The sequence below is a fragment of the Tyto alba genome, unplaced genomic scaffold, assembly GCF_018691265.1.
Source record: "Tyto alba isolate M040663 unplaced genomic scaffold, T.alba_DEE_v4.0 Super-Scaffold_44, whole genome shotgun sequence".
Classification (NCBI taxonomy): Eukaryota; Metazoa; Chordata; class Aves; order Strigiformes; family Tytonidae; genus Tyto; species Tyto alba.
In genome coordinates, this window is record NW_024881320.1 from 4,191,555 (window position 1) to 4,219,267 (window position 27,713).

The window sequence follows — 27,713 nt, forward strand, 5'->3', positions numbered from 1 at the left end:
CAATCACTGAAGGACAGTGTCATGGCTAAATGTGCAGCTGCACCTACTCTGTCCTCTCCTCCTCTCTGCGAGTGAAGTCCTGCCTGCACAGGGTTTAAATCCTGTTCTTGAAACTGGGCTTGCTGCTGGTTGTAGCTGAACTGGGGAAAACAGAGCAAAGCATCTCCTTTTTCAGAGCCAGGATGTGTATATACAGACACACATCTTCCGTTGAGGAGCTTAACAGCACTTTATAGAAAAGGCTCTGTCATGTTCTTTGTCATCATAAGCCATTCCTAAATATTTGCTGATGTATTTTAAACTTTTTTTTCATCAGCCTTTGAATGGCCCTGTCCTAAACCTTGCCCAGTTTGAGGCTTTATTTCCATAAAGTTATATGAGACTTTTTCAGGGGAAAGAAGAGACCTGTATGCTGCATCCTCAAGCAAAGATGGTATTAACTTCCCACAAAAAAAAGACGCGAGTCTTGCAGAAATACTTGTTTTTCAGAAATATTTATTAAATTGTTAAAATGATTTACTGCCCAACGAAAAAAAAAAAACAAAAACACCAGAACCAACAAAACAACCCCAAAAACTTCAGTGATCCTGCACTTTGCAGACAGGATTGTTATGCCCCTTACCTGACAACATCCTGGCCCCTCTTCTAAAAGCAGATTTTACTTGACTATTGAGAAACAATACATGATAGATCTTCAAATCTTTACATACTCTTCCCTACAGGCCATCCTTTCCAGTGGCACCTGGAGTGTATAAACTCAACATTTCAAAACATGAGAACGAGGAGCGAAGTGGTTAATGCAAGCAGATCAGGAGTAACTAATTAGATTTTGGAGGTAACAGACTACAGAGATGAGTGGGGGAAGGTTGTACTGCTCTGTGCCATTGTTTGAAAGCGGCTGCAGATTTGACCCAACAATAGCACACTGGGCTCTGGCTACGGGACGCGCTGGGCCAGGAGACGTCCTCTGTAATGCACCAGCTTAGGTGCTGGGAAACACAGTTCAGTCTGGGTATTTCTATTATCCCAGTTCATTGCTCTCAGCTGATTTCAAAAGTGATGTGCTTATTCAGGCCATGCATCCGCTGCGATCTTGCATTGTTCCTGATCACTGCATCTCCTAAATGTGCCGAGTAACTGTAAACTATGCTAGGGAGAGACTCAGCGGGTATCAGTCACAATTTAACTGCCTGATATAACTACTTTTTTTTTTCCTAATATGGAAGTGAAATCAAGATCTTAGCAACTTAAGTATCATTAAATTAAGACACTCCCCCCATTGAAAAATTGCTTTTCACACAAAGGGGGAAGTGCTGCTGCTTTATGGATACAGCTTTCTGTAAACATAAAATGTAAGATATGTTACCAAAACGTAACCAGGCAAAAGCATATCTACCTAATCCTAGCATCGGATGCTGCCAGTGCCACTGCAAACGCAGATGTCTTTCACATAAGGCCACATTTTCTCCCTGCCTCAAACTGCAGTGACACCAGGGAGGTACAGTAAAGAGTTTCTCAACCTAGAACACGTGGAAGGTCCGTGTTCAAAATGCGGCACAGTTACAGTCAGGAGCAGAGCAGCTTTCAGCCCACCTCTGCAGAAATAGTTTCCTGGCAGTTTCATTACAGATGGGCTAAGAACCATTTGCTGCCCATACACATTAATGAATCCAGAGTCTTGGACTACCCTATGTTAAACAACTGGCCTGGACTAAACCCTCTTGCTTGCTGTCATTCAGCAGTTCTTCAAGACTTCTTCCTACAGTCCGTACCTGGAGTAGTTGGAGGTTTACTCCAGCCTGAGCATTGTTTTCTGCTCTTAGTACTACTCCTGAGAAGAGGCTCCATACCCAGCAGATGCAGTTGCTGGGGGTAGGGTGCCAAGAGCAGCTCCCAGCTCTCTGCACTAAGCCACACGTGCAGAAGTTGCCCACGGCCTTGTTGTAACTGGATGCTCCACCAGCAGCACGGACGCTCCTAGCACACAGCCAAGTTCATGGAAAGGCCTCAGCACCTCCCCAGTGAGGAGCTGGGGATGCACTCGCCCTCTCCCTCCGGGTTTGGTGCCCTGGCACAGCGCAGGGCACAGAGGCTGTGTGTGTGCTGACACCCGACTGCACGCGACGGTTACGCTGCGTGGGGGCTTCAGTGTTGTGGGTTTTGGAAGTACAACTGAGGTCTCACAAGCTCAACTGCAAAGCAGAGCTGAAGCTCAGCTCTGCTGGGCTTCTGCTGGTAAGTTAAGCCCCTGTGACTGCAGGCTACTCAAACATTCACCAACACCCGCGGAGCAGCCTGCGCGTATAGAATTCACCCGCTCTGCCCAAGTAGTGTTTAGACTAGTCAGCGAAAACATTCTGAAGTGGGGTCATCTCTAAGTCAGTTAAAATAGTTCATGTCAGCAAGTTGAGGATGTGAAGTTAGGCAGGCTTATCTAAACAGAAAAGTGGAGTGTGACTTAATCAAAAACCTGTTCGTGGGAAAGAAACCTAATTCATTTACAGCAGCTGTTTGCTACTCCAGGGGGAAATCCCTGGTAAGAAGGAAAAAATTCAAGTGTAAGAATTCCTCCTTGTAACCAATTTGTCTTCTGTTAATACTGCAGAACTCATGGCAAAATGCAAGGCACGCTCACCTCATACGTCAGTTTCTTCATGCTTTAGGCACTATAAGCAGCAAGGGAAATGTACACTCACTATCCCTCTCAAGGCTACTCCAGTTTATCAGTTCCTACCAGGTGGATTTCCAAGTGGTTACTCTGCAAAATGCAGATCCCAGCTGAACTTGACAGGACAGCAGTGCTAAGACCTGCCATGGAGAGTGGCCAGATGTCATATCCCTCTTGAAAAAATTCTTACAGAAATAAAAAGCATACAACCGATAGTGTTAACAAACAGGGTAAAAGAGTCTTTGCCACTAGATATTGTACACTGCAAACAAACTTCTAATAATGGCACGGGTCCTTTTTTTGGTTTAAAGAAGCTTGTGTTACTGTAGTTAATGCATGAACAAGACCATAGACTTGTTATTCAGCACAAAACAAGTCATCTAGAAGCTTCGATGTCCCAGGGTATCAGCAACTGTTACTACAAGGCTTGGATTCTGTTTTCAGCAGTCACCAAGCAAACAGTGAGGGATCCCTTTTGAAGAGTACATCTGAAACACAACCACTGAGGTGTGCAAGGCAAATAAAAGTGATGAGCTGCCGGATTTGTTTACAGAAGCTTCTTGTTACTAGACTGTTGAGATCTACTGCAGTAAACTGAACACCTCAAGGTTTTAGTCACAGGTGCTGCAGGGCTTCTTGTCCTTGTTCAGTGTAGGAGTCATCTTTATTTGAATTTGACCATTCTCCAAAAGTATCCTGGAAGTGGACATTTTTCTGTGATGCCTGTATACGTTTCTTATCACGAGAGAAGAAACTAAACCTTCCAGGAAGGGAGAAGTAAGGGAGGGGAAGGAAAAGAAAGAAAACTGTTTACCGTCTTGAAAACACTTCAAACACCCGACACGATACACAGCACAACAAAACACAGAGCAAAAAAATCTGTTTGCATCTGCAAAACTCAAGGCAGTGAAGCCTGATGGGAGTGCATGTCAGAATGTTATTAGAGATGAAGTCATTGCAATCTCAAGCGGTTTGGCTATGGAAGCTTCAAATAAGCTCTAAATGCTGTTGACTCTACAAGGTGCAGGTATTGTTTGAGTTGTGTATTCCCCCTTCCCCAGCCCTGAGATGAAGAAGCAACATGATACAGGTTAGTTTCTTGGCATATGTAAAGTGGTATCTTTGGCATTACATCTGTGTGATTTACCATAAAGCAGAAATAGAGAATGTTTTTAAGGGTGTCAGCAGGGAAATTCATAAGAAAATAAGCCTCCACATTTTTTCCAAGTGTACAGACTTTGATAGATAGACTTGATTCCTGCAAAAATAAATGAATAAATGCACATGTGTGCTCAGGAGTTTGCAGGATGAAGGCTCTAAACAAATGCACACAAGTGTGCACGTCATTTCCTGTCACACAGCTTGGGTGCTCTAAGATAATGACGTACGTGAACCAACAGCTATTTAATACAACAACAAATTGCTAGCTGACAACAGAGCTGAAAAAATACAGTTGGAAAAATCCTTAGTATCATTTTATTTGTATAGGATGAAGTTACTTGATTAGGGAAATTCAGTGTTTATCATCATGAGTTCAGTACAAGAGGTGTTAGTGCAGTGTTTGGGTCTGTTGCACTGAGAAATGCAAAAGTTGTGGTTCCAGCTACCAAAGGTTTGAACTGGCTGCGTACCCTTTTGGTTTTAACATTGCACTTTAGGAGGTAAATGTTATTTTGCTTGCACAGTACCAAGCATAAAGCAGTTCTGATCCAGGATGAGAATTGCTACATGGTGCTAGGGTAAGAAACTATGCAAATATAAACTCAACTTTGAGAGGTGATGGAATATTTGTCAGGGCATGAGCCTGACCCTACATCCACGCCCCTCTGTCCTCAGCGTTTTTCCTCCGCCCCTGCTCCCTTCAGTCTCCCCTCAGAACCCGGATCCCAACTGTCCAAGCTGCCTTCTGAGGCCAGGGAGTTCTGCCTTCGATGTCTCTAGGCACACAGGAGGTTGTATTTGGGTGTAAGATGAGGTTTAAGGCAGCTATCCTGAAAAAATATCCTATCACATGTGCAGGTAAGCATGATGATAATTATCAAGAATATCAAGAATAATTTTTTGACCAAAGATTGATATAAAAAGCTACACAAGTGCAATGCCAGATAACTGACGTTGCTAGTAGGACCCGAACTTTTGCATTTCCGGGCTTCAGATGTGCAGCCTTAATAGTGAAGTAAGTCTTTTGCACTTAATTAGCCTCATACTTTTCTGCCACCTTCATCACAGGAGCTCATAAATTCACACACATATGCTATGTCTTTTCAGGGCCAGGTCCAATTTCATCTGATAAAAGGAGTGTCTAGTCACCAAGGCTTTCTGCTGAGTATGTTTGGTCCTGCACGGTCAGGCTTGAAGTCCACACAAAGGACTGCTGTATTTATGCAGTACGTTTCAAATGTCAAAGTTCAGTAATTTTTCACTTTATTATGAAATCAAGTAAGAGAAAAACATGTTGGTAAAACCTCTACACGAAGCAGACGGGTTAGGTTTTTTTTGATTCCTTCTGAGACAATGAAAATTACTATGACTGTGAGAGTCTCATGGAGGATGTTTGGAAAAAGCACGTCTGTGTGGAGAGGAAGGGAATTTAAATGCCGTGTTGCTGCTGTAAATATAAAGATCACTAAAGCAGCAGTTCTAATGCAAAGAGACTTTGCATTAACAATTATCAGTATGTCTTCCAAGGACAGGCAAAAATAGAATGATAGAATTGATTATGGAGTGTATACTCTATTCCAAAACATATAATTAGAGACAAAATATACAGTGCATAGAAAGACATGGAAGCAATGGCCTATAATTAACACTAAAAATTAATGTAGATATCAGCCATTACATTCTATAAATCTAACTGGTTTGTAACAAGTCATTAGAATGACGTGGGTTTCTTAAAAAGCTTTGGTGTGAATTTTCAATAGGCACACCTAGTAAGCAAAGTTAACAGACGCTGGTTAAAATTGCATATTGGAACAATTTTCTAAGGAGTAATGATTGGTTTAGCATGGTAACATTAAGGCAAAAGGTGATAAAATGTCATTATTTGAGGATGAGTATGGAGGAGTATGTTGAACTGTGTACTGACTGGTCATTCTGATTGGCATTTTGTTCTTCTGTGATCCCACAGGCAGCCGATGAGAATGTAACCAGCAGTGCATGTTAACACGGGGTCATGCAAAAGGAAACCACGGTACCAAACATTTAAAAAAAAAACTCCTACAAGGGACACAAGTCTTCTTATTGGCTGCAATGTGGGATCATCTGGAATCAATCCAGCTGCTACCATGGGCATTATGGCTGTAAAGATCCTGGTCAGGAAAGTACAGACACAGAAGAGGTAAGACTGGAGCAAGGGAAAGAAAAAGCATTCCATTAAAAAGAAAAGAGGCAAACATGATACACGGGGTTACTTTGAACCACACAGGACATGTTACAGGGAGAGGTGGATCTGCATCACCCAAGACAGGTCTCCTCAGTGAAAAACTTATTTAGAAAAAACAGTCATTGTAACAGTTTAAATTGCTTTTGAATTTCTAAAAGATACCACTTTTCTGTTGTGAGGCAGCCTACAATCTGGGTTGGATTTCATGAAGGTATTACCACCTCTAGCAATGCAGAGCAGAGTGCACATTTTTCTTCCCAAGAGACAAACAGGCACATACGTAATGAAATGAAGGATGAAGGTGTATGTTAAGAAATACAAAACAGGACTCTGCTGTGGCTACTGGATATTTGCACGGAAAACAGGGTTAGAGAGGACCAGCATTACAGTTAAAGATTTTACAAATGTTACAGTTGATAGTTTCAAATTAAAAAACAGTATTGCAGGTGAAATCTTGAAGTAACCTCCTGTGCAAGCTACTTGGTTAAAGGGCCTGTGTATCTGTTCCAAAAGAACCTGCATCGCTTCACATGCAGAAAGATGCCAACTGCAGGCAGCTGAATGCTTACGTGAAACCTTGCAACTGCTCTAGCAGAAACACTGTCTAGTTGTAAGAGGTCAGCACTTTCACTACGCATTATACAATTCATGCAATTCAGAGGTTGAGCGAGCACCCTGGCTCGGCGCTCTATGCCCAGCCAGCCCCACACAAACCTGCCAACACACCTTCATCCATACCTGGAACACCCTCTGTTTTTCTAAGGATGCTCCTCAGAGGTTCTCCCCCGTGCCAAATATTTTTTTGAACTGTGGACTAATGTCAATTAAAGATTAAGTTGAAATCATGAGAGACATTTCACTTGTGACCAAATGCAGCTCTCCTCAACACAGTCACTCTAACTGCTATTCTTAGATTAAAAATCAAAACAAACAAGCAACCGTTGTATGATTAGCAGTAGCTAGGACTTCTATTTTTACTCATTGTGGCACGGTCCGTGAGCTGCAGAAATGAGACAGACACATCAGCTTTTGTAGACTGCAAGAATAGGATGAAAACTTATGGCTGTTTCAGGCATTACATCAGTGACAAACAAGCACATATCCTTAAAGAGAAAACAAAAGGGCGTTTTCTGCTCAAAACAGAGGGAGCATTTTTAATCATTGTACTTTCCCTCCTCAGTAAAGCCTCCTGGTTACATTATTTCATCAAAAGTCTGACATGTGATGTGGTAGAGACAAATGTAGAAGTCAATCAGTCAGAGATCAGAACTCAGAGTTTGCCCCAAATGTGCAAACCCAAGGACTGAAAAAATTCTGATTTCTGTAACTTCTGTTTTCCTTTCTTTATGGGGATACAGCACAGAATCACCTGAGCATATATTAGATGGTGTAGGCTACATACGCATCTCATTCCCTGAAATACTGTATGGTTAAAGAAAAAAGGGCACGTTGCACAGGCAAGCATAAAGCTTCCCTTGAGAGGATAGCAAGTGTCTCCTATTTTTGTACTCCAACTTCCTGTTTAATCAAGAGGAAAAAGTCTGAAATGGAGGGAAAAGCAACCCTAGTTTAATTTGTACAGGCACTTTGTGCACAGGTATCAGCATTACAAGTCTTCATCACGTCATCAGGTATGGAGAGTTTCTGTGCCAGTGTGTTACCCAGGTAGCCACAGAGCCAGGCGCTGAGAGCATCCTGCCGGGGAGAGGGAGAAGGGAGCTCTGGAGACAGCTCGCAGCTGGGCAGGGACTGCAGGTGGGGCAGGACAGGGTGTTATACCGGGGCAGAACAGATGCTATATTTGGGTTCTTTGTTTTTCCCAGCAGTGAAATTTACTCTTTTTAAAGCCCATCTACAAGTATGCTGTTGACAACACACACAGAGAGGAGGGGAGAAATAAAATAAACCCACACTAGATGAATCTTATCCAGACAGGCTGCAAGAATAAGACAAACCTGAAAACTATTACCATTCTTCAGGTCACTTAAGTAAACAGTTTTATCTTCCCTTATTTAATGAGGCAACTAAATGAAGAGAGAGCAGAAAGAAACCTGGGGACAAAGCATGACAGCTAAAGAAAGTAATTTCATCTTAACAGCAGGTGCAATATGTGCTTCCACTGTCTGGCAGAAGAGGACTCCTGCCTTTTCTGAAAGGGCCAAAACAATATAGTTTTATGTTTTATTGTGTGCTGTTTTTAGTTGTATGACTTTAACACAGAACCTGAGAAACAGATTAGACAGGTATGTGAAAACGTGCATTGATTGAATGGTCTGATGCTCAACAGGTTTTCACTAATAAATTGAGAGGAAAATAGCACAGAGATAATTGGTTGAAAACACTTATGTGCCTCCTGCCATGGCTCCCTGCGTTGCTTATGCACATATGCAGAAGGCAGAGTCAAAGCTAATACCTTGTCAGCATGTGCTTACAACGTCTATTTACATTTTTATGCTGCCTTTGCTTCATAAGTCAAGCAGGGAAACTGCAATCAACACAAACTGTGTAAGCTGAAACCAGCCATCCCTCACAACAGGATAAGCCTTAAAAAGTACTAAAATACATTTAAAAGAAAAGAGAAGCTTTACAGTGGAGATCATGTGAAACAAAGTATTATTATTATTATCATCACAGTTGCAGAATGAAAACTTAAGTCCAAACTCAAAGTGTATTTTATAGTCATGTGAGAGGAAGGGTTCTCTCAGCAAAAAAAGTAGCACAGACAGAAGCTGGAGTCTACTGAAAATAATCAAAGGTGCCCTCCTGACTTTATGGTGTTTTGGATCAGCCCAGATCTTTCAATGGAACTTATTCTCACAGGGCTGCTGCTATTATTAAACAAGGACTGAAGGTTATGGACATGGGGACGGGATGAAAAAGCTTTTTATGTGGAAACAAATGACTGTTCCAAAATCATTTATGTGGTTAAAACAGTTAAGCTTCCAGTATCACAAAAATCCAGAGTCTTGCTATGAGGTTGCAAGACTTAATTTGGAATAAACAAATGTACAAGGAGGAAGTTTCAACAGAGAAGTGGATTGACTAACACTGTGATTCTATTATTAAGTGATATACTAGTAAATGCACACCTTGTCAGCAGCAACGTGAAATATTTCACCAGAAGAAGGTGGGGCTCTTTATAACCAAGAAAGCTGGCATCCTCTCCAGCAGCAAATTTGTTCAGCAAACACAAGGTTTTTGTGCTGTACGCACAGCGCAAGTCGGGCTCTAAAAGCTTAGGTCAGCAGGGAAAGAGGCACAGCAAGGCCATGGGGAAACCTTGCTCCCCATGCCCTACTTCTATAGGTCTGCAGCTGGTTTTACTTGTGAACAACACTCTTTACACATCTTCTAAGCATGACCTGGGGGCCAGGGGTTTCTGACACTCCACCACCTTAGGAGCCATGTGTTAAGGAGCTGGGACTTGCACTTGAACAGAAGCATTGTTCCTACAATCCTTGTACACTGAGATCCGGCACTGACTTCAGTTTTGGGCACGCAGGACAGGCTGAGCAGTGCTCTGGATAAGACCACTATTAGCAACAAGAAAGTTCTCTAGGAGGATTGGGTGTCTGTGTTTAAGAGCTCATCAGCTCATATTAGCAATAATAAAACATTGCAACACATGCTCTTTGTGTTAGCCTGAATAGTGTACTTAAGAAAGAAACATTAGAACTGGAGTGGGCTTCTTGGACACAGCAGTCTGGCACATAAACAGAAGCACATGGAGTCCTGTTGGAGTCCTTCCTGCCCTCTGCACACAGGGAGCAAAAGGCACCACAGGAAATAATCCGAGACTGAAAGTTGTCCCAGCTCTAGCCAAAAGTTTTGGCTAAAGCCAGCTGCTGTTTCATGATACTTGTCAAGCGCTCCTTTAATGTCTCTCCCATATACATTAGGGATGTGTTTATCTTAATTTTTAAATTCTTTAAAATTGTCTGACCCATAAGAAACATATAGTATTTGCAGACTATATCCAGTATCCTTAGAAAATATGCTACTTACAGTCGTTTGATTCCAGATTCAGGCTGAGTTGAGGGTTTTGACTGAATGATGGGTGTAGGTTGAGGGGATCTAGTTTCTTCTTCTGTTTCCTCACTTGAAAGAAAGAAAAGAATTAATGTTCTCCTCCCAAGCCATGGAAGCACTTTTAAGTTCTAAAATTCAACCTGAGGAAGTACTGTTGATGAAGAAATGAAAAAAAAATCTGTTCAGAGCTCACTGAAATCAATGGGAGATTTTTCTGTCAACCAAGAAACAGCAACTAGAACTGGGTGTCCTGTCAGTATTTTCTTCCCGTTGGGACAAGGAGAGGGAGAAGAGGAATGCATTGAATGGGAGTTCTAGAATTTTCATTTTAGACCCACTTTTATCCTAATTTTTGAAGTTCAAAAGTATTAAATGTTTGTAATCTTTCTAAGATTCAGGGGGAACCTGGGAGTTAAGGAAGGACATAGCTTTTCATAATCTTGAGGAACCAGATTCAAACTAAAGCCATATGCTTGCAATATCTACTTTAAGCCTTTGCAGAAACATAAGCTTGTTGGATACTATTTAAGAGCACATTTATTGTTTCTGCATCTGCCCTGTGACTCCTCTGTGTATAGCATGCAATGGGAGAGGAGATCTAACCTACCTTTTATAGTACAAAAGCTCCTCTTGAAGTAAAAACACTTTAGATTTCAATTCATTCCTCTCATGAAGGACATCCCGGAGCTCCTGCAAGGTGAATCTTGGACGATTTGGATCTTTTAAGTCCATTGCCATCTTTTCTGACTCTGAGAGGCAGTCATCATTGTTTGGTTCTACCTAAGAAGTGAAACACGGGCTTTAAATTCACCATGCAAGTGTATGTCTGAGGAGTCTGAAGTATTTATCAGTCTAGTTCCCAACCTCTTCCTTTCTGCGCTAGTAAATCCTGTTTTAAGAGAAACACAACAATTTAAGAGAAAAAAAATGTAGGAGGGAATTTGTTTTTCATGTTAAAGACTGTAAGCAAGAACAACTTGGTGATCTGATCACTTTGCTCTTTCCTGTGCACAGGCTGACCGGTGACACACACCGGACTGGTGAGACTGTGGCAGGCCTCTGAAAGATGATCTGAGCTCTATTCTACCTCTCTCCACCCAGTGTTCAGGGGAAGCTTGCAGGGAAGGAAGACCTAAGTGTTGTGACCTACAATCAAAGCCCTGTGCTCACAAGAATCCTTCAGAGTTAAATGTATGGGAAAACAAACAAATACTAATTGTTTCTAGCAGGCCTGAACATAGGGTCCAACCTGAGCCACCTTATGGGTGGTAAGTTTTTTTGTAGAGAAACTCCTGTGGAATCCAGACTGCCAGAACGTCCATTGAAAATGCATAGTCCGATTTTTTTATAAACAAGTCAGTTTAAGGAATTCATACTTTTAACAAATGAGGTAAATCAAACATCAGCCTTTTATATAAACACTGAAAAAACTGCATAGGAAGGATCATGACAGTTCCTTACAGCTCCTCCCATGAAGAGATGGATGCTTTGGATGTGAACATATCAAGTGGATATTTATATCCTCTTAGTGCCTTTATTAAAAAAGTAGGATTGGTGTTTGCAGATGAATGCTAGATGAGACATTTATACCTGTGTACTCTTGTCTCTTCCTCTGAGAAGAGTTCACTGGAAGCTTGGAAGAATTTTATTTCCCACCACCCAGTTTCTGTGGCTCCCAACAAGCCAGAACTTGCACTCTAGGCACATGGTTGGATTCCCAGGCCTGTGCGGCCGCTTCCTAGCACCCAGGTAGACTCTAGAACTTTCACAGAACTATTTGGCCCTAACTGCTTGTGAAAATGTGGTCTGTATAAACACAACACACACAAGACTGTCATTCAGGTCCTCTACTGCTGTTCCACTCAGTGGCTGCAGAGAGCTGAGGACCAGCTAATGAGAAATCACAAGCTTCTGGGAAGGGTACTCAGAATCAAGATGCTGAAAAGCAGCTATAAGCCTCTGGAGGTCTGCAAGATTTCTAACAATATAAATAAATTCAGGGCACTCTGCTCCAGCAAAGTGCATTTGAAATGTGATGCTTTTTGCAAGGACTCATTAGAAGCCAGCACATGAAATCAGAGATGCCAGCAGCCAGGTCAGCCACCTGCCCTCCTAGTAAGATGCTGAGCTCAGTCTCAGAACTTGTGTTGCAGTGACACCTCACTGGGATACCAGCTGGAAATTTGAGGAGTTAAGTACTGCAATTCTTAAACGGAGTCTGTTTTTTGTAAGCCTGATCCTACCCTCCTTTAAGCTCATGTGTTTGTGAAATGGTTTTGCTATCTATTGATCTATGACTTCAGGTTAAACTTGGCTGGGCTAAGATTGGTGCAATATCAATTTCTACAGCAGGGATTGCAGTTCTTGTCCTGCAAAGACAGAGCAGCAGAGCAATATTCAACTGTTCATTTGTTTGATTCACTCCATTCATCCAAATGCAATTCTTTACACAAACTACAACCTCTTGTTAAGTTGCATCAATCTCAAAATAGAGATTGATGCAACATAACAAGAGGTTCAAAGAAAACTACCCAGATGCTTTTCCTCTTCTTCACCCCTCTAGATTAGGGTCTGAGCTTATGCCTCTTCCTTTGGTTGTATATTTGCCCCACATCTTTGCCCAAGTCAGCTGGTTTTGCTAGATTTTTCTCAAACCAGCAAAGACTGAGTCGCCTGTAGCCAATGCAAACGTACTTGACTGAAGCCAACAAGCAATGTCCATTCCAGAGCACGCAGCTATTCTAGCTTTCTGCTTGCCACTGCAATTCCTGTCTAATCATCATCGTGGCAAAGAGAACGGGGAACGGCTCTAATTAGAAGAGGCACCACTGCCATGGAACTGATGAGCTAGAGAGAGGTAAAGAATGCATCCTTTCTCTCCAGAGACTGAAGACACTTTCACTCCTGCTGGCTGTAGGCCTAGGCTCCACAGCCCTGATTACAAAGCTGGGTGTCCTGGCTGAATTAACAGCAATGAAATCATTCTCTTAGTTCTTAATACAGCGCTTGCCCAATTCAGCAGTGACGTGTTAACACAACACTGGCTGTCACATTCCAGGGGGGACCAGGGTACCCCATCAGCCTTTGCCTCTGCTTCTTGATGTACATTCCTGCCTACTACAAGTGAACTGGATGTTTCACTCTCCGCTGCAGTCCGCAAGGCATTTACAATGCCGCTTGGTACTGGAGCTCTTACCAACACATCCAGCTAAACAGCTCTATGTGACAGTGCTCCTCTAAGTTCTTTCATATCGTGATACCCCTTATCCTATTTTGTACTCTACTAAGAGCAGCATTAGGAAAGGGACATACAGCACATTTGCTTTAGTAAGACGGAAGTAGTGTCATATGCACAAAGAAAAGTAATAGGAACCATAAAGAGGACTAAGGGATGCAACAAATCACAGACACATCATTTTCTCAGGAAGCTCCCCTCAAGTTTGCATTCCTGCTGCTCTGATCTCAGCACCAGGTCAATTTGTAGATTGTCACATTGCCTGCTCCTGCAAGTACCTGAGTATGCAAGCAGTAACATATGCTTTTCATGAACATTTGTGCTAGTAACACTTCATTGCACAAATTCTAATAGGAAGCGCAAGCAGACATAAGGCCAAAGATGGTTCCTCTAAAAGCTGCCTTCAAATATTTATATGTTGATCTGGTAGCAAAACACCAGCTTAGTCCTGACAGATCCGAAGTGCCATAAGCAATGCCAGGATCAAGTGTGCTGAGTTCTGCATTGCCCCAGGACCCCTTCTGACAGTTTATTTTCCACGATGGTTCACATGCCACCACCATCATAGTGCACTGCACCTTTGGACTCGTTAGGGCTTGCATATTTACATGTTCAGCAAGGCTCAAGCTACTTGTCAGCCGTTTATCTTTTGGAAAACCCAGACTGTTTAAGGGATCGGTTTGTTTTCATTTGGGGGAAATCGTTGATGAGTACAAACAAAATGAAGCCAAACATACTAATACAGCACTACCAAAACACTGTGTGCCTCCAGTAGGACTAACAGCTTATACTCCAGAGGTTTTGAACTGCTTCATGATGTTTTTAATAGAACACTCCCTTTTGAATCAATGATTTGTTCTGGTATCTGGAAAATTCTGCAGCCTAGTGCACGACCCGAGGTTACGCTCCCTAGGATGTACTACAGGTAGCCAAGTCTAAGGGGAGAGCTGTTCACTAATGCAGACATCCCAGTTCTAACTTGTGCTGCCCCTCTGCCTTCCATGAGACCAGTTCCCTCCTTTAGGAAGGAGAGGTCTGTTCCACTGGGTCATCATCCACCCTCACAGGGCCTTTGCTGTCTCAGTGCAATGAATGACACTGCCACCTGTACGTCACACCTGAACACAAGATGCTGTCCTCACATCCCACCATTGCCTCTGATGTGTATCAATCACATTTATCCAAAGAAGAGGTACTTGGTATGGAGTCCAAAGCTTTTTAAAAGGCTGTTTGAAAAGTGATTTAAAGTGCCTCTTACCTTTACTTCCTCCCCATTTTGGCTGTCCTCACCCTGCAGTTTTTCTCTCAGTTTCCCCAGCTCTGCTCGCAGGTTGCCCATCTCCTGCTCCTTGGTTTGCAGATACGCTTCTAACTCCACCTTCTGCTCAATCAGCGCCTTCCCCTGAGCCTCAACAACAGTGATCCGGTGACGAAGGTCATGGTTAATTTTCATTAACCTGTTCTGTTGCTGCTGAAGCTGCAAAACATTGATGCAATAGGTCAGCATCCATTCAACCATCAGCCATGATGGCCAAGTCCTAAATATTATGTTAAAGAAAAAATAGTGGGTTCCTGTTGAATTTAAGCTGGAAAATTCTCACCCCTCCTCCTCGCCCCCAGATTAGTTTTTGTAATATCTAATTATCTACTACAGTTGCAGTCACCAAAATTTGATTGGTTTCTAAAGTAAAGAGGCGTTTTTCCCCTAGCACAGTGAATTCTCCAGCTAAAAGCAAATCTATCAACTCTGATATTATGTTTCAAAAAAGCAAAAATCAAGTATAGGGTAGCTTATGGGGTTCTGAATCAAATGTTAACGCAGAGTAGAAGAGGGAAAGACAAGACAGAGGAATCCTTAGTATTCAATTTACAATATAAGTACTTGGCTTTGAGCTCTTAGGCTCTCTCATAAGGCAGGATGCGACCTGCTGGGTGTTGTATGGACAGCATCGATTCAAAAGGCCACAGCACCTGCCAGAGGCACTTGGGCAGAGCAGAGACCATCTAGGTCTGGCCCTCACTAGCACCACAAAAGTCCCATGGCCTAAGGAGATGAGGCAGCACGAGGATGGGAAGCAAAATATGGGTAAGGAGGTCATTCCTCCTGACACAGAAAGAACCAAGACATCATGTGATTCTCAGAGTCACAGTGGAGTTTGTGATTCATCTAAGACTAAACCTGGTCCTCTTGTGCTGTGGTCCTCAGGGCCACCCATCCCCTCAGTGACCTTCTGTTCACTGCTGGCAACCTGGGCTGGGCTCAGGCCCCTTCCTCCTACCCCTGCCTGCGCAAAGAGGTAATCCACATTGTGTGGCTGGTGTAGGTGGGCGTGTGTGGAGTTCCTGCTGTCAAACTGCTGAGAGTATATCTAAAATATTCAGTAGCCCGCTCACCTACAGTGGGGATCTCTGGGTGGGGTGAGGCACAGGGGTGCTGAGGAAGTTTGCACTGCTCAAGCAGAGACAGATTAAAGAAGCCAGAGAAAGTCACCTATCCTGTTCCCATGAAAGGGGAGAGGTATCGGGTCTTTAAGGAAACAAACCAACCAACCTGTCCTTCCCCCATCTTCCTCCCTTGTTACACTGGTTTCCAGTCACATTCCAAGTGTGTCTGGTCCTTCTGAACACAGCAGGGGGTGTGTGCCTGCATTGAAGACTGCCTAATCACTTTGGACACTCCACAGTTATGCCAGACTCTTCAGTTACTGGACTAATAATCTGGCATTGCTTAAAATTCTACATTAACTTAAAACTTGAAACCAGGCTATGGAAGTATGGGTGAGAAAGAAGAGAAATAGGAAGACTATGAGCCACTTACAGCCTCTACATCCTCATTTTTAAGTCCGAGTTCCCGGTCCTTTGCTCTGATTTCATCCCTCTGTTTATCTACCACTTCCTTCAGCTTCTTCATGACTTGCCGCTCTCTCTCTGACATTCCTGGTTAAAAAAAGAACACAGAAAACAAACTAAGGACAACCAGGGGATGCTGAGACTGAGAACAATAACAGTGAGAAATATTTAGGTAAAGACTCTGGAAGTTGCCTGCTGGTAGAATTGCAGAGCTGTTGGAAGATGCTTTAAAGGTTACTTCAAGGGTAACACAGAACATAGATGACACAATCCACTCCATAAAGTCACTGCACAGAAACTCCTTAAAAAAGGAACTGACAGTCTTCAGAAACATTTATAACAGTAGCGTGACACTGCTACATGTTGCTGCCTCGGTAGTTCACAATATGCCTCAGGGAACTTGGTTATCTGTGTGATAATTTGTAGAATCAGCTGGCCAAGACCCTGTGAAAATTATAAAAAAGATGGTTTGGATCCTCAGTGAGATCTAAACAACACATCACTTTTGTGGATTGCACCTAGATCCAAACCAGCTGAAGTGCACTGGACTAGAATGATTTTACGTTGAAACTCAGTTTTCTGTTGGGTGAAAGGGAGATGAAGCAGGACCTTCACAGGGTACCCCCACCCTGAATCTAGAACAGAAATTTAGCCTGAATTATTTTCTCCTCATGTTTTACAACCTTTTCCCCATCCAATTGTGTGATAATTAATATTTAGAATAACTGTACTTCAGAGAAAGATACTACATGGCATTTCACTTGTGAAAGATGTTTGGAACATTGCCAAGAATCCAACATTGATCCTGTTTGAAAATAAAGGATTAGCTTAACCTAAAATCTGACCAATGAATCATTAGGAAATGTCAGAAACCACAAAACAGGAAGCATTCTTCTATTATTTGCCATTATGGAGATAATCAGGAACTGGCACTACACCAGATGATTTAACTCAGTGTAATGATAAGTCTACTACACTATCTTTTTCTGATAACTGCACAGAGACATGCAGTTCAATGGGCCTAAACTATCACATAAAATCATGGTACACAACATCCCATAGGATGGCTCGAAGATAAAAGCCTGTGACCAGGGCAGTGTGTGGCTGCTCTGGCCACAGTCCAGCCCAAGCAGGAGCTCAAATCCAGGGTCTGCTGCTGCCTTGTGGTACTACCTTTGGCAAAGTGCTTAGCTACATGGGTCCTCAGCTTCCTCCATTTATGAACTGTGAGTGGTGATAATTCACTCACCCCTCTGGGGTAGCTGCAAAGCCACTTCCTTTTTAATATATTGAATCAGTTCCCACTTCAGAAATATGCTGCATACACATCAAATGTATCCCAACAGTTAAGTCTCTACTTTCTAACATCAGTTCAGACTTTCTGGTTATGTTCTTCCCGCATCAGAAAAATCCATAAGAGAATGTAGGCTGCATGCCTTTAGGAATTCCAGCTTACAGACAGTCTGCAGTTTGAACTGATGGATAATACAGTCAAGCAAGACAACCCTGAGAGAAAGAGAGAAACTCTTTGGTGGTTGTGCACTCCTGCAGCAGCTGTGGGTTCCCATGCAGGCATAAAAAGCACACCACTGCAAAGAGGAGCAACAGCAGCTCCAATCCCTGACTGCTAAAGGACCAGAGCTATGGTATAGCAGAGAACAGGTAACTGCTCTGCTGGGAAAAGGACTGGTGACCATGGCTGGCTGGGAATTTGGTTCAGAGGATGTGTTCCTGTCAAACCCCAGAAAAGAGTTGAGACTGATACGGTGTTCACATTCCAGTATTACATTATCATCTTTTTTAATTCTGTGGTAAGTCTGCCTGCTCTATTTCTGGACCTTGGTCCTTATCATCTCTCTGCTCTAGGTTCTAGTTCTTTGCAAGGTAATTTTAATTCTTCACTGTGATGATACTCATACCCACCAGGGAGGACAAGTAGACACTGACACATACTGCTACTTAACTCTTTAAAAGATCCGCACTCCTATCACAGCACGTCTGGTACACTACTGTATCCACAAATGCCACTACAGGTTCCTGGATCCACCCTCTGCAGCCAGTCTCAGGGATGGGGCCTAAAACACCAGTTTTATTTAGAAACAAAAAAATACAAAACTTTGAATTGAAGTACAGAGGGATTGCAGTGAAACTTTAGATGGGTTGTTTCACCCCAGTAGGAGCTAGGAATAGTGAGTGCAGCTATACTCATTAGTACTTGTGAGATGCTTTGAGATCTCTAGATAGCAGGAGCTATTTAAAGAATAAAGTACCATTTCAGTGCTGACTGCTTTTCCTCCCACTGTGCTCATTTTTCTCCCTCACATTTGGTGAACCTAGAAGACTTCAATTGTGTGCACAGATCGCTACGTTATCATTTTTAGTTCAAGAGGAGGGGAAAGGAAAGGTGGGAAGTGTTTGTGAAACAGTCACATCTTCTTCCATTTTCTCAGGCACTGGGGAAGAGGAGAGGGAAATCACTAAGTGCCCTAAATGTAAAGTAATTATCTCTAAATCATTCAAACTCTAATAACTGCAAGATCTTAAATGGCACACCCAGCTGGCTTCCCTAGGCACATCCTATGAGCAGCTTCCTGTGGATTGCTGTGATCATAGCATTGTTTGAACAAGAGAAAGGAAAGCAGTTGGAAAAAAAAATAAAAATAATAAAAAAAAAAAAAGAGAGAGAACATTTATGTTTAGGGACTTGTTTAGGGTTGTGTTCATATAACAACTATCACAACAGGCCAAAGTGGCAGTCGGGGCCTGTGCCACTATACCACTACCTAAACACTTAGGAAAATATAAGTTTGGCTCCACTTTTGAAAGGGAGTTGTAAGTTCCTCAGCAGCATAGCACAAGAGGTTCACACAACTGCTGACACGCTGCTGCTTGTCTGCACTACCACAGCCAGTCTGAGACAGCAGCTCCCCTCGCTGCAGCGAAGGAGCAGCCTGCTTGTCCTGTCTGACACACCTTGGGTCAAGTTTGCTGGTGGCATTTTGCTAGGATATGGTAATCAGTCAGCACCTTCAAGCAGTGCTCAGTTTGAGCTTGGGAGGAGCAGCATTAATGGATGTTGCAGACTCATCTTTAACCCCTCCTGCGTATTTCATATTCTGCCGATGCCCTTTCACACGAACCCCGCTCTGCTCAGACTCTCAGCAGGTGCCCTCTGTACAGAACGCTCCTGTTTAGACAGGATTGCCTCCGTCTCCCTCAAACACCTTCATTATGCTAAAGGGAGGCTCTGTGAACTCTGATGTGACTATTAATTGGCAAGGACTGAATCTCAAAGTCTCGCGCCCCCAAATCACTGTTGCCTGTGCTAAAAATAACTCCTTTAACTGTCTGGTGAGTAAGCAGCAAGCTGTTAATCCCAGGGGCTAGCTGCTAAGGGAAGACATGATCACAATACTAAATCGTGCTGAGATACCAAGACTGGAGTGTGGTCAAAGTTAATCCAGCTAACAAAGTATCTAGCTTGAAAACCTGCCTCTGTAGATTCCACCTGTATCAGATAAAAGGATAAAGGTGAAAAAACAGCAGCATGACTGCTTTTTAACAGGACCCAAACAAGTCATTTGAGACAAATCTATCCCCATTCATTAATGACAAAGTTCCCTAAAAGGAAAACAGTTGGGTTTGATATAATACATCCCAATACTAACATGGGATTACTGTAAATTAATGTGATTTAACTTAAACTCATAATTTTGACCAAAGAATTTCAGTGATCCCAGAATCTGATATCTGGCATGGGTTTATGGGTTTTGTTTGTGTTATTATACTTGGGTAGACACAGTAAAAATAACATGAAAAGCATGCTTGGCATTTGCCTGGCTAGCTGAATGTGAAGTGTATGGCTATATTTAAATACAATCACATGACCTGCAGTGAGCTAAATACCCATTGGAAGAAGAAAAAAAAACAAAACAAAACAGAGAAAACAAAGGGGAAGCTGTTTTTTTGTAACAAGATGTCGTAGTCTTCATGGTCCATGACTCATCACTGCCATTCTGAAATTTTGCATGGAGTTTGTAAGGCTGATGTTAGGCTACTTCTTTGCCATTAATTGACCCCTAAATTGAAAGCATTGCATTTGTTTTAAAACAAACAAACAAACAAAAAAAAACCAGTGGTGACCTTCAAACCTTCAAAAAGTAAAATTTGTTCAACCTCTTACTATATTCCTTGCCAGGGCAAGTGAGCAGTACTCAGCCTCTGGGAGAAAACATGTGCAACTTCTGCAGTGTTGGACAGAGTTTCATCCACCTACAGCAAGCTCCCATTTAATCCCAACCTCCAGTGTCTGGAAAGGGATATCCCTTTGTTCCTAATGCTTTACCAGAGAGCTGCAATGGCTCAGCTGTGTGGTCTGGTTTTCAGACTGGCCAGTGCCTTTGCACGTGACACACAGGATGCTAGCTAGCCTTTTGAGGGAGCCACGACTTTATTGATAATCAGAATCTGCCGTGAAAGTGGAGCTGTGGCTTGAAGCAGTGGACTGGTCCTGTCCATGTGCAAATACTTCAGGAAGCCACCCACTTCCAGACTCGCTCACCATCACAGGCAGGTTTTGCTGCTGGAGTGACGCAGTTGCCATTCTCAGCTGCCCGCCCCATCTCAGCTGAAGGCTTCCTCATCCTCAAAGCTGCAGTCATTTTTTATAACTCCTCAGCTTAAAACCCCAGCAAAGTATCATGAAATGGACTCAGCAGCCAGCAGCCTCAAATGATGTGCTATGAACTGTGGAGCAAATAGACATCTGTTCATCTGCCCCTGCTCTGGGGAAGGAGCTATCTGCTGAGCTGTGGGTGAGAGCTGAGGATGGCAATTGTTTCAGTTGCTGCAATTAAGTCTACCTGCACTTGCAAGTCAGAATCTTATGTCTTGAGCTTCATTCTGCCTCAAGAAAGAAGTTGCCCACAAATTGATTGTTTCAACTCTTTAGGATTTGTCCACTCCCTGGATTATAAATCTTTTCACTTATTCTAAATTGGCTGTAAATCCCAAACAAGTGAGGGAACCCTAAAGGCGGGTAAACCAAGTAAAACAGTCTCTCCTATTCCAGCAGTATCATGATAGTCTCCTAGAATATCTCCATATGGCTGACTGATGCAATTCAGCCAAAGAAATCTTGATTTGCTGCTTTACAGTTATTCCAAACAGATCAACAGTTGCACTTATTTTTGTGCATAATGGTGTGAAATAAACATTGCTGAATGGATTATTCTGTTTGTATTAGAAAACATAAGCAGGGCTTAAGAATGATTTTTGCCAGATGAAAGTTAAAAAGAAAAAAAAAAAAGTGATACACATACACAAAAAAAAAGGAAGCTAGGCTTCACCTTCAGAGATGCTTCTCAGCCAAACAAAAAGCTGTTCAGACTTTCCTTTCCCTCCTATCCCCACCTCTTGTCATGTCTTCAGTATTACCGTGTATTCAGAGATTTTTTTAGTCAAGTAAAAAAGCCCAAACCTGCATTAACCTACAGGAAAAAAAAAAAGCCAGAATATCCAGTCAAAGTATTTTGATAAAGTATTGCTTTTTGTAACAAAAGCAATTACTGAATTTGAAGTATCAAACTTGCCTTCATGCTTGTGAAATTCCTCTTCTGTGAAATTAATGTCTTTGTGAGACAAGTTTGTCATCAGTTGTTTATTCTCCTCCTGCAGCTGTGCAATTTGGGTAAGAAGGTCCTGTGCTTCCCCTCTCCAGACATCCTCCACCAGTTCTAATTCCTAAAGGGTAGACCGGGACAACACATTCATAATTTTAAACATGTTAAGAGTCTTTGACTGGACTATTTACAGATCACACTAGTAACAATCCTATTATGATTCTTACAGAAAACAATTAAAAGAGACTACTTTGAATTTCTCAGAAGACATCTACTTTTCTAATGCCAGCATCAAGAAACCAGCTATCAAAGTCTCCTTTTGCTATATACTGAATGTAAATACATGAAGAGACGACTCCTGATGCAAACATTTTTGATGAGCAAGTTAGCCAAAGGATGGCTCTTTAAGCCCCATTTTGCTGTGAGGACCACATTAAGGGTGCTGCTGTGTTAGACAAGATAACCAAACATGAATTACCTCCTGCATCCCAGGAAGCAGCCGCAAAGGCTGTTATAAGTGCCCCAGAAACATCACACAGCATGGGCCAGGGGAGTCGGTGTTAGGCATGCTCATTGTGAAAGAGTAGTGTCTCTAGTCTACATTTCTGTTATGAAACACAAGTGCAAAATAAGGAGTGCATGATACTCTGCAGCAAAACCTGGAGCTCCTAGTCCACATGGTAAACGCAAAACAACACTGTGCTGCTTCTTATGTAAATTGTTCTATATGGAATGTCGAGTGGCATCTATGTTAGTGACAGTGAGACTAGTCAAAGTAACAGCTTCCATTTGTCAGGACACTGTGTCAAGAGCAGCTGTCACCAATCCCCGTAAAGGTCAAATTAGGACAAAAAGTATAAAGTCCTCAAGGAAAACCAGTTGTATTGAGAGCTTTACTTGTTCTAAAAGCTTTTGCCATAAATCATAGTTCTGCAGTGGAGAGCATTCTCTGCTCCATTTTCACATATGTGCTTCAAACAAAAAAGCTGCACGCAAATCACTGGAGCCAGGCTGAGTCACTCACTAGCTGACTTTCACATTCATCCAGCATGCCCCTTTCCTACCTAACAACAAAACACATGCAGACAACAACCCTGCCAAGCACAGCTCTAGGCTAAAATAAGCTCTGCTGAGAGATTAAGGATAGCTTTCTGTTTTGAATGTATGCTCTGATAATGGGAAATCATGTATTGCTGTCATTTTATAATGCTTACTAAAAGTTTTGCAGAAAACACTACATGACAAAGAGATTATAAGTAAAATATAGGTGTTGTAAACTATGCAGACTTAACTATTAAGAACTAAAGAAAATTTCATTAATCACCTCTATTTTACTTGAAACTATTTATCTTGAGAGAAAAAGCATATCTGTAATGAAATTTATATTGCCAAATAACTATTTACAGTGATGCTGCCTGTTACAACCCTGTAGCTAAAATAACGCCGTGACCTATTTTAGATAATAAAACAGCATATGCATCAGTTATAAGCACACTGATAAAAACAGATAGAATGCACACAAAACCCCAAACTACCTAAACTTACATTGTTTATGTATGGCTGCACTGTAAACACACAGCTATACTAAGGCTTGCCCAGGCAAACTTTCTTAATTATTGTTGTTGAAGAGCCCAATGAATTGGAGCAGAAATTAACTTCTAAACCCTCATTAGTAGATGTATCAGACAGAGAAGGCTGATCTATGGGCACTAGGTACCAGACAGCTGAGGAAAACCCAGGCACTGCTAAGCCAGGTTTACAGGCAAGTGCTAAAAATCCCATAAACTGATGCTTGCAAGGTCCCCTAAAAGCTTGTCTGGATTGTTTTTTTTGAGGCTTCTGGGTCACAACTATTTCTCAGTCTCTGGCTTTTTCTACTTACAGTACCTATCCTGTGAAAGAGCTAGTCTTCAGACCCTCACACTGGAACACAGAGGGATGTGACACTACTGTTCTATAGGAACTTGGTACACTGGGACTCGATTAAAAACAAAACAAAACAAGGTATGTATCTTCTATTTTAATTTTCTTGTTTAAATATATTTCCAAAGTTTCATCTGAATTGTCTGAACACTTTCTGAGCCATTTCATGACTATTAGAGAAGCTGGCAGAGTAGAGGTGGTTAACTGGCAGGGAGATCAGCTGACATCTGGCAAGCACAGTGTTATGCAGTTGACGTGCTTGGGAAACTTTTAAACACATTTATGCACTTCAGAAGCATCTACACAGAACATTAACTTGTATAACGATACTGGGTGCTGCTGCCAGGCCCAGTTCAGTATCCACTTCACCACAAGGCATTTTGTAAATATCTGAGATAAAGAACTACTGTTGTCTGGCAATACAGTGGTCTCTGTGAAATCAGTGGGGAGACCTGACCTACGGCACTTTTTCCCAGAGGCGACATGCCCTCAAAAAAACCTTCTGGCAGCGAGGGGTCAGGAAAAGCTAATTTGATGCTAGCAGAGGGCCCAGACACAGTATGGGACCAGCACAACAGACCACCCACTTGCCTCCAAGTTATATCTGTTAGAAGAGCAGAGGCACAGGTTTGGTACATGTGCCAAGCCATCTATTCTCTAGACCTTTACTTCATACTCTGGAGACTTACCAGGGCTTTATACATCAAGATCTTCTACCCTCCTTTTCAGAGAGACTGCCCCGAGACTTCCTCTACAAAATGTTGCAGGAATTATCCTGGATTTTCCATATGCTAAGCAAAAGTCCCCTAGCTGACTCTTTTTAAAACATAAAACTTGCATTTATTTAATTTAAAGCAAGTGTTGAAGTTTGAGGTCTCTCTTCCAGAAATTCACTGTCTCCTCTTTATTCTGAATCTGTATGTGCAAGCAGGAATGGCGCAAGGCAGCAGTGACAATTTAGCACAGTCACTTACCAGAACCATTTCTTTAAATCAGTTATCTGGATGGTTTAAAGAGTGCACTTGCCACTTGCACTGCAGTAAGTGAAGCAGCTCACGGTGTCCTGCCACATAAGGGTAACAGGATATGCAAAAAGATCTCTATTTTAGGCTTTCATAGGAGTGAGGTCAGGGAACACTGTGACCACACCAGATCAAGCTAAGGGACAACATTTTCCCTTCAGAGGATGGAGCAGGAATATGGGAGTGTTCCTCCCTACACTCCAACTCTAACGCTGCTCTGAAATCACTTGGCCCTCCATCTCTACACTATGACTTGCCTACCCATTGAGTGTGCCAGGAAAACCAGACTGCTAAACCATTCACAGCTCTGGAGTGAAAAGCATATAATGGTCAGTGACCTCTCCTTGCCTAGCAGAAAGAAGCACTATCCCCTCATCTACAGAGGATGAAGCAGGAGTCCTAACTCAGGAGACACAAGGAGAAGGAAATGCAGCGACTGGGGAAGGGGTGGAGAAAGGGAAGGAGGAAGGAAACTTCCAGGAGGGGAAAAAAAAAAAAAAAAAAAAAGGACAAAACAACAACACACCCAAAGCCTCAGCAACGCTAAGGCTGCATGCTCACGGAGCCCGGGACCCTGCCCCGGCTGTACCCCCACGCGTGTCCCGCCCGCTCCGCGGCACCCCGGCCCGCACCCCTGCGGGGTTTTCCCTCTTTGTTTGCCCCAACAGCTGCGAGGGGCGGGCGGACGGACGGACGGACGGGGGGGCCCGGCTCTCCCCCGGTTGCGGCTCCGGCAGGCGCGGGCAGCGCTGCCCTGCCCCGCCGCGACCCCCCCCCGGCCCCCGCCCCCACCTTCTGGTGTTTCCGCTCCTTCTCGATCCGGTCCATCCTCTCCAGGCGCAGGCGGTCGAGCTCCAGGCGCAGCTCCTCCATCTCGGGGTTGATGTGGTTGCGGCTCACCAGCACCTCCAGGATCTCCAGCACCCGCACCACCTTGGGCATGAGGCGGGCGATGGCCTCGCAGCCGTGCTGATCGATCACCCGCTCAAACTCCTGCCCCACGGCCGAGGCGATGTCGTAGACGTCCATGACCGTCAGCTCCGCCGCGTTCTTCTCCAGGGCGGGCGGCGCCCCGCCGCCGCCGCCGTCCATGGCTCGCCCGGCCCCGCGGCACCTTCATAGGCGGCGGCGGGGCGCTCCCTCCGCACCCGGCGCCCCCGCAGCCCCGCGGACTCCGGGCTGGCTCGGCGGGACGAGCCCGGGGTGTGTGCGCGGGGTGTGTGTGGGGTGTTTAAACTTGGCCGGGCGGCGTGAGGGGAGCGGCGGCGGGAAGGAGGGCGGGCGCGGCCTCCCCGCCACCACCGCCCCGCCGCTCGGGACCAATGGCGGCCGCCGGGGGAGGCCCCACGCATGCCCGCGGCCGCCGCGCCTCGCCGGGCTGCGTGGGGAGGGGAGTGGAGGGGTGGGCACGGCCTCGGCCGTTCCCGCCCAAAGGAGTCGCTGCGCCTTGGGGCTTTTCCGAAAAGGCGGGTGCGCTTTGTGCGGTGGCTGCAGCAACGGGGTTGCTCGTGGTGGCAGCCTGCCCAAGGGTTCCGTCGTGCGGGGATGATAACCGCGTGTTGGAGGGGAAAGAAGTCACACCCACGCGTGTCGAGGGTTCGGGATCCCACTGTGGGAAATGGCTTAGAAACAAAGTCAATTGGGAGACAAAGTCTAGCGAGAAGCAAAGCCTTTTATTACGGTACCGGGCACATAGGGAAGGTGGGGGTTCCGCTAAGCGCACTCGGCCGTGGTCTGTTTCCTGTATTTGTAGTCCTTATCATTTACACATTCATCAGTTGTCTCAGAAATCTCTTACACATTCTGTTATTTTGGGGGACTCATTAACATTGGATCCTGCCCCTCTGAGTCTGCACAGTCCGGTTCGAGGGGTCTCTCTGGAGGTCTCAGGAGGAAGGCTCGGCATCTTCCTCAATCTTGACTTTTTGACTCCAGGGGTTGGAGCATGCTCCCTGCGCTTGGTTATCTGGCTGCTTCACTTGGTTACCTGACTGCTTCAGCTATTCTTCCAGGAATACTTTATTCAAACACAGCTGTACACGGCCATAAGCCCATCCGCCCAAGCCTTATCTCTGTTCCCCTTCTGATCAGGTACTTGAAGACTAACATACTTTCCGTCCACCTATATGGCTGAAGCGAAACACATTACATTACATTTTTTTACACCACGTAGCGCCAAAGCAGGTTTGCAGCAGCGGCTGCACAGTGTCCATGAGCAAGCGCAGTGCTCGTGATCAAAGCTGACTGGTAACTGGGACTCAAGGGGGAAGGATGATCCCCTGCTCCGAAAGAGGCCGAAGGCTGACAGATGGCTGCAGGCAAACACGACAGTGTGAACAAGTCATTCTGCAGGACAGCAAGGGTTTCGCATGTTGTTGGGGTTGTTGAGCCCTCACTCCGCAAGAGCGGAGAGCCTTTATGCCTGTGCACACACTAAGAGTATCAGTGGAGATTTTGTACGTCCAAGTAGTTTGCTGGCACAGATCCACTTACAGAAGAATTTAAACTAAACCAAACTTTTCCTGGTTTGTTTTTCAGTATTTTATTTCTGTCTTCAGGTGTGACTGCACTTTTAAATGTTCTTATTCTCACAGTGTTTAGTGAGATGTGCTCCAGATGAATCTTTACAGATAAAATAAGCATGCCCTGAAATAATTTTAGGTCCCAAGCCTGCCCCTTCCTGTATGGAGTGTAGGAATAATGTATTACATTTTGGACGCGATACTATGAATATCAAACACCAGAACTATTCCGGAGAAATGAAACTGGAGTTGCAAGAGGCAAGCCTGGAATGACTGATATGTTCTGTGTGCTTTGAACACAGCATTAATTCTCCATTTTTGGCAGATGCAAATTTGAATGGTAAGTATGAATGACATGAAAGGCAACACTGTGACACTCAGACAAACTTTTTCATGCAATACCAGCACAATCTTATTCTGTCACAAGTTACAAAATTTCAATCTTCCTCATGCACTGCAGT

The 27,713-nt window shown here is 43.7% G+C and overlaps 1 protein-coding gene across 3 annotated transcripts; it reads right to left on the reverse strand.

The window, feature by feature from the left end:
- Positions 1 to 474: 474 nt before the first annotated feature.
- RILPL1 (Rab interacting lysosomal protein like 1) lies at positions 475 to 26,099 on the reverse strand. 3 transcript variants are annotated; one of them, XM_033008333.2, is made up of 8 exons: positions 25,523 to 26,091; positions 21,756 to 21,906; positions 16,133 to 16,251; positions 14,573 to 14,791; positions 10,687 to 10,859; positions 10,056 to 10,148; positions 5,889 to 5,976; positions 475 to 3,428 (listed from the first exon to the last, which is right to left on the reverse strand). In XM_033008333.2, exons 1-8 carry the CDS (start codon positions 25,820 to 25,822, stop codon positions 3,423 to 3,425), a joined length of 1,149 nt encoding a protein of 382 aa, XP_032864224.2. In that variant the 5' UTR covers positions 25,823 to 26,091; the 3' UTR covers positions 475 to 3,422. The 3 variants fall into 3 exon arrangements, with proteins under 3 accessions (XP_032864224.2, XP_032864223.2, XP_042661033.1); XM_042805099.1 differs by lacking the exon at positions 475 to 3,428 and adding an exon at positions 3,441 to 3,926 and having other exon boundaries at positions 25,523 to 26,099; XM_033008332.2 differs by lacking the exon at positions 5,889 to 5,976 and having other exon boundaries at positions 476 to 3,428; positions 25,523 to 26,090.
- Positions 26,100 to 27,713: the final 1,614 nt, after the last annotated feature.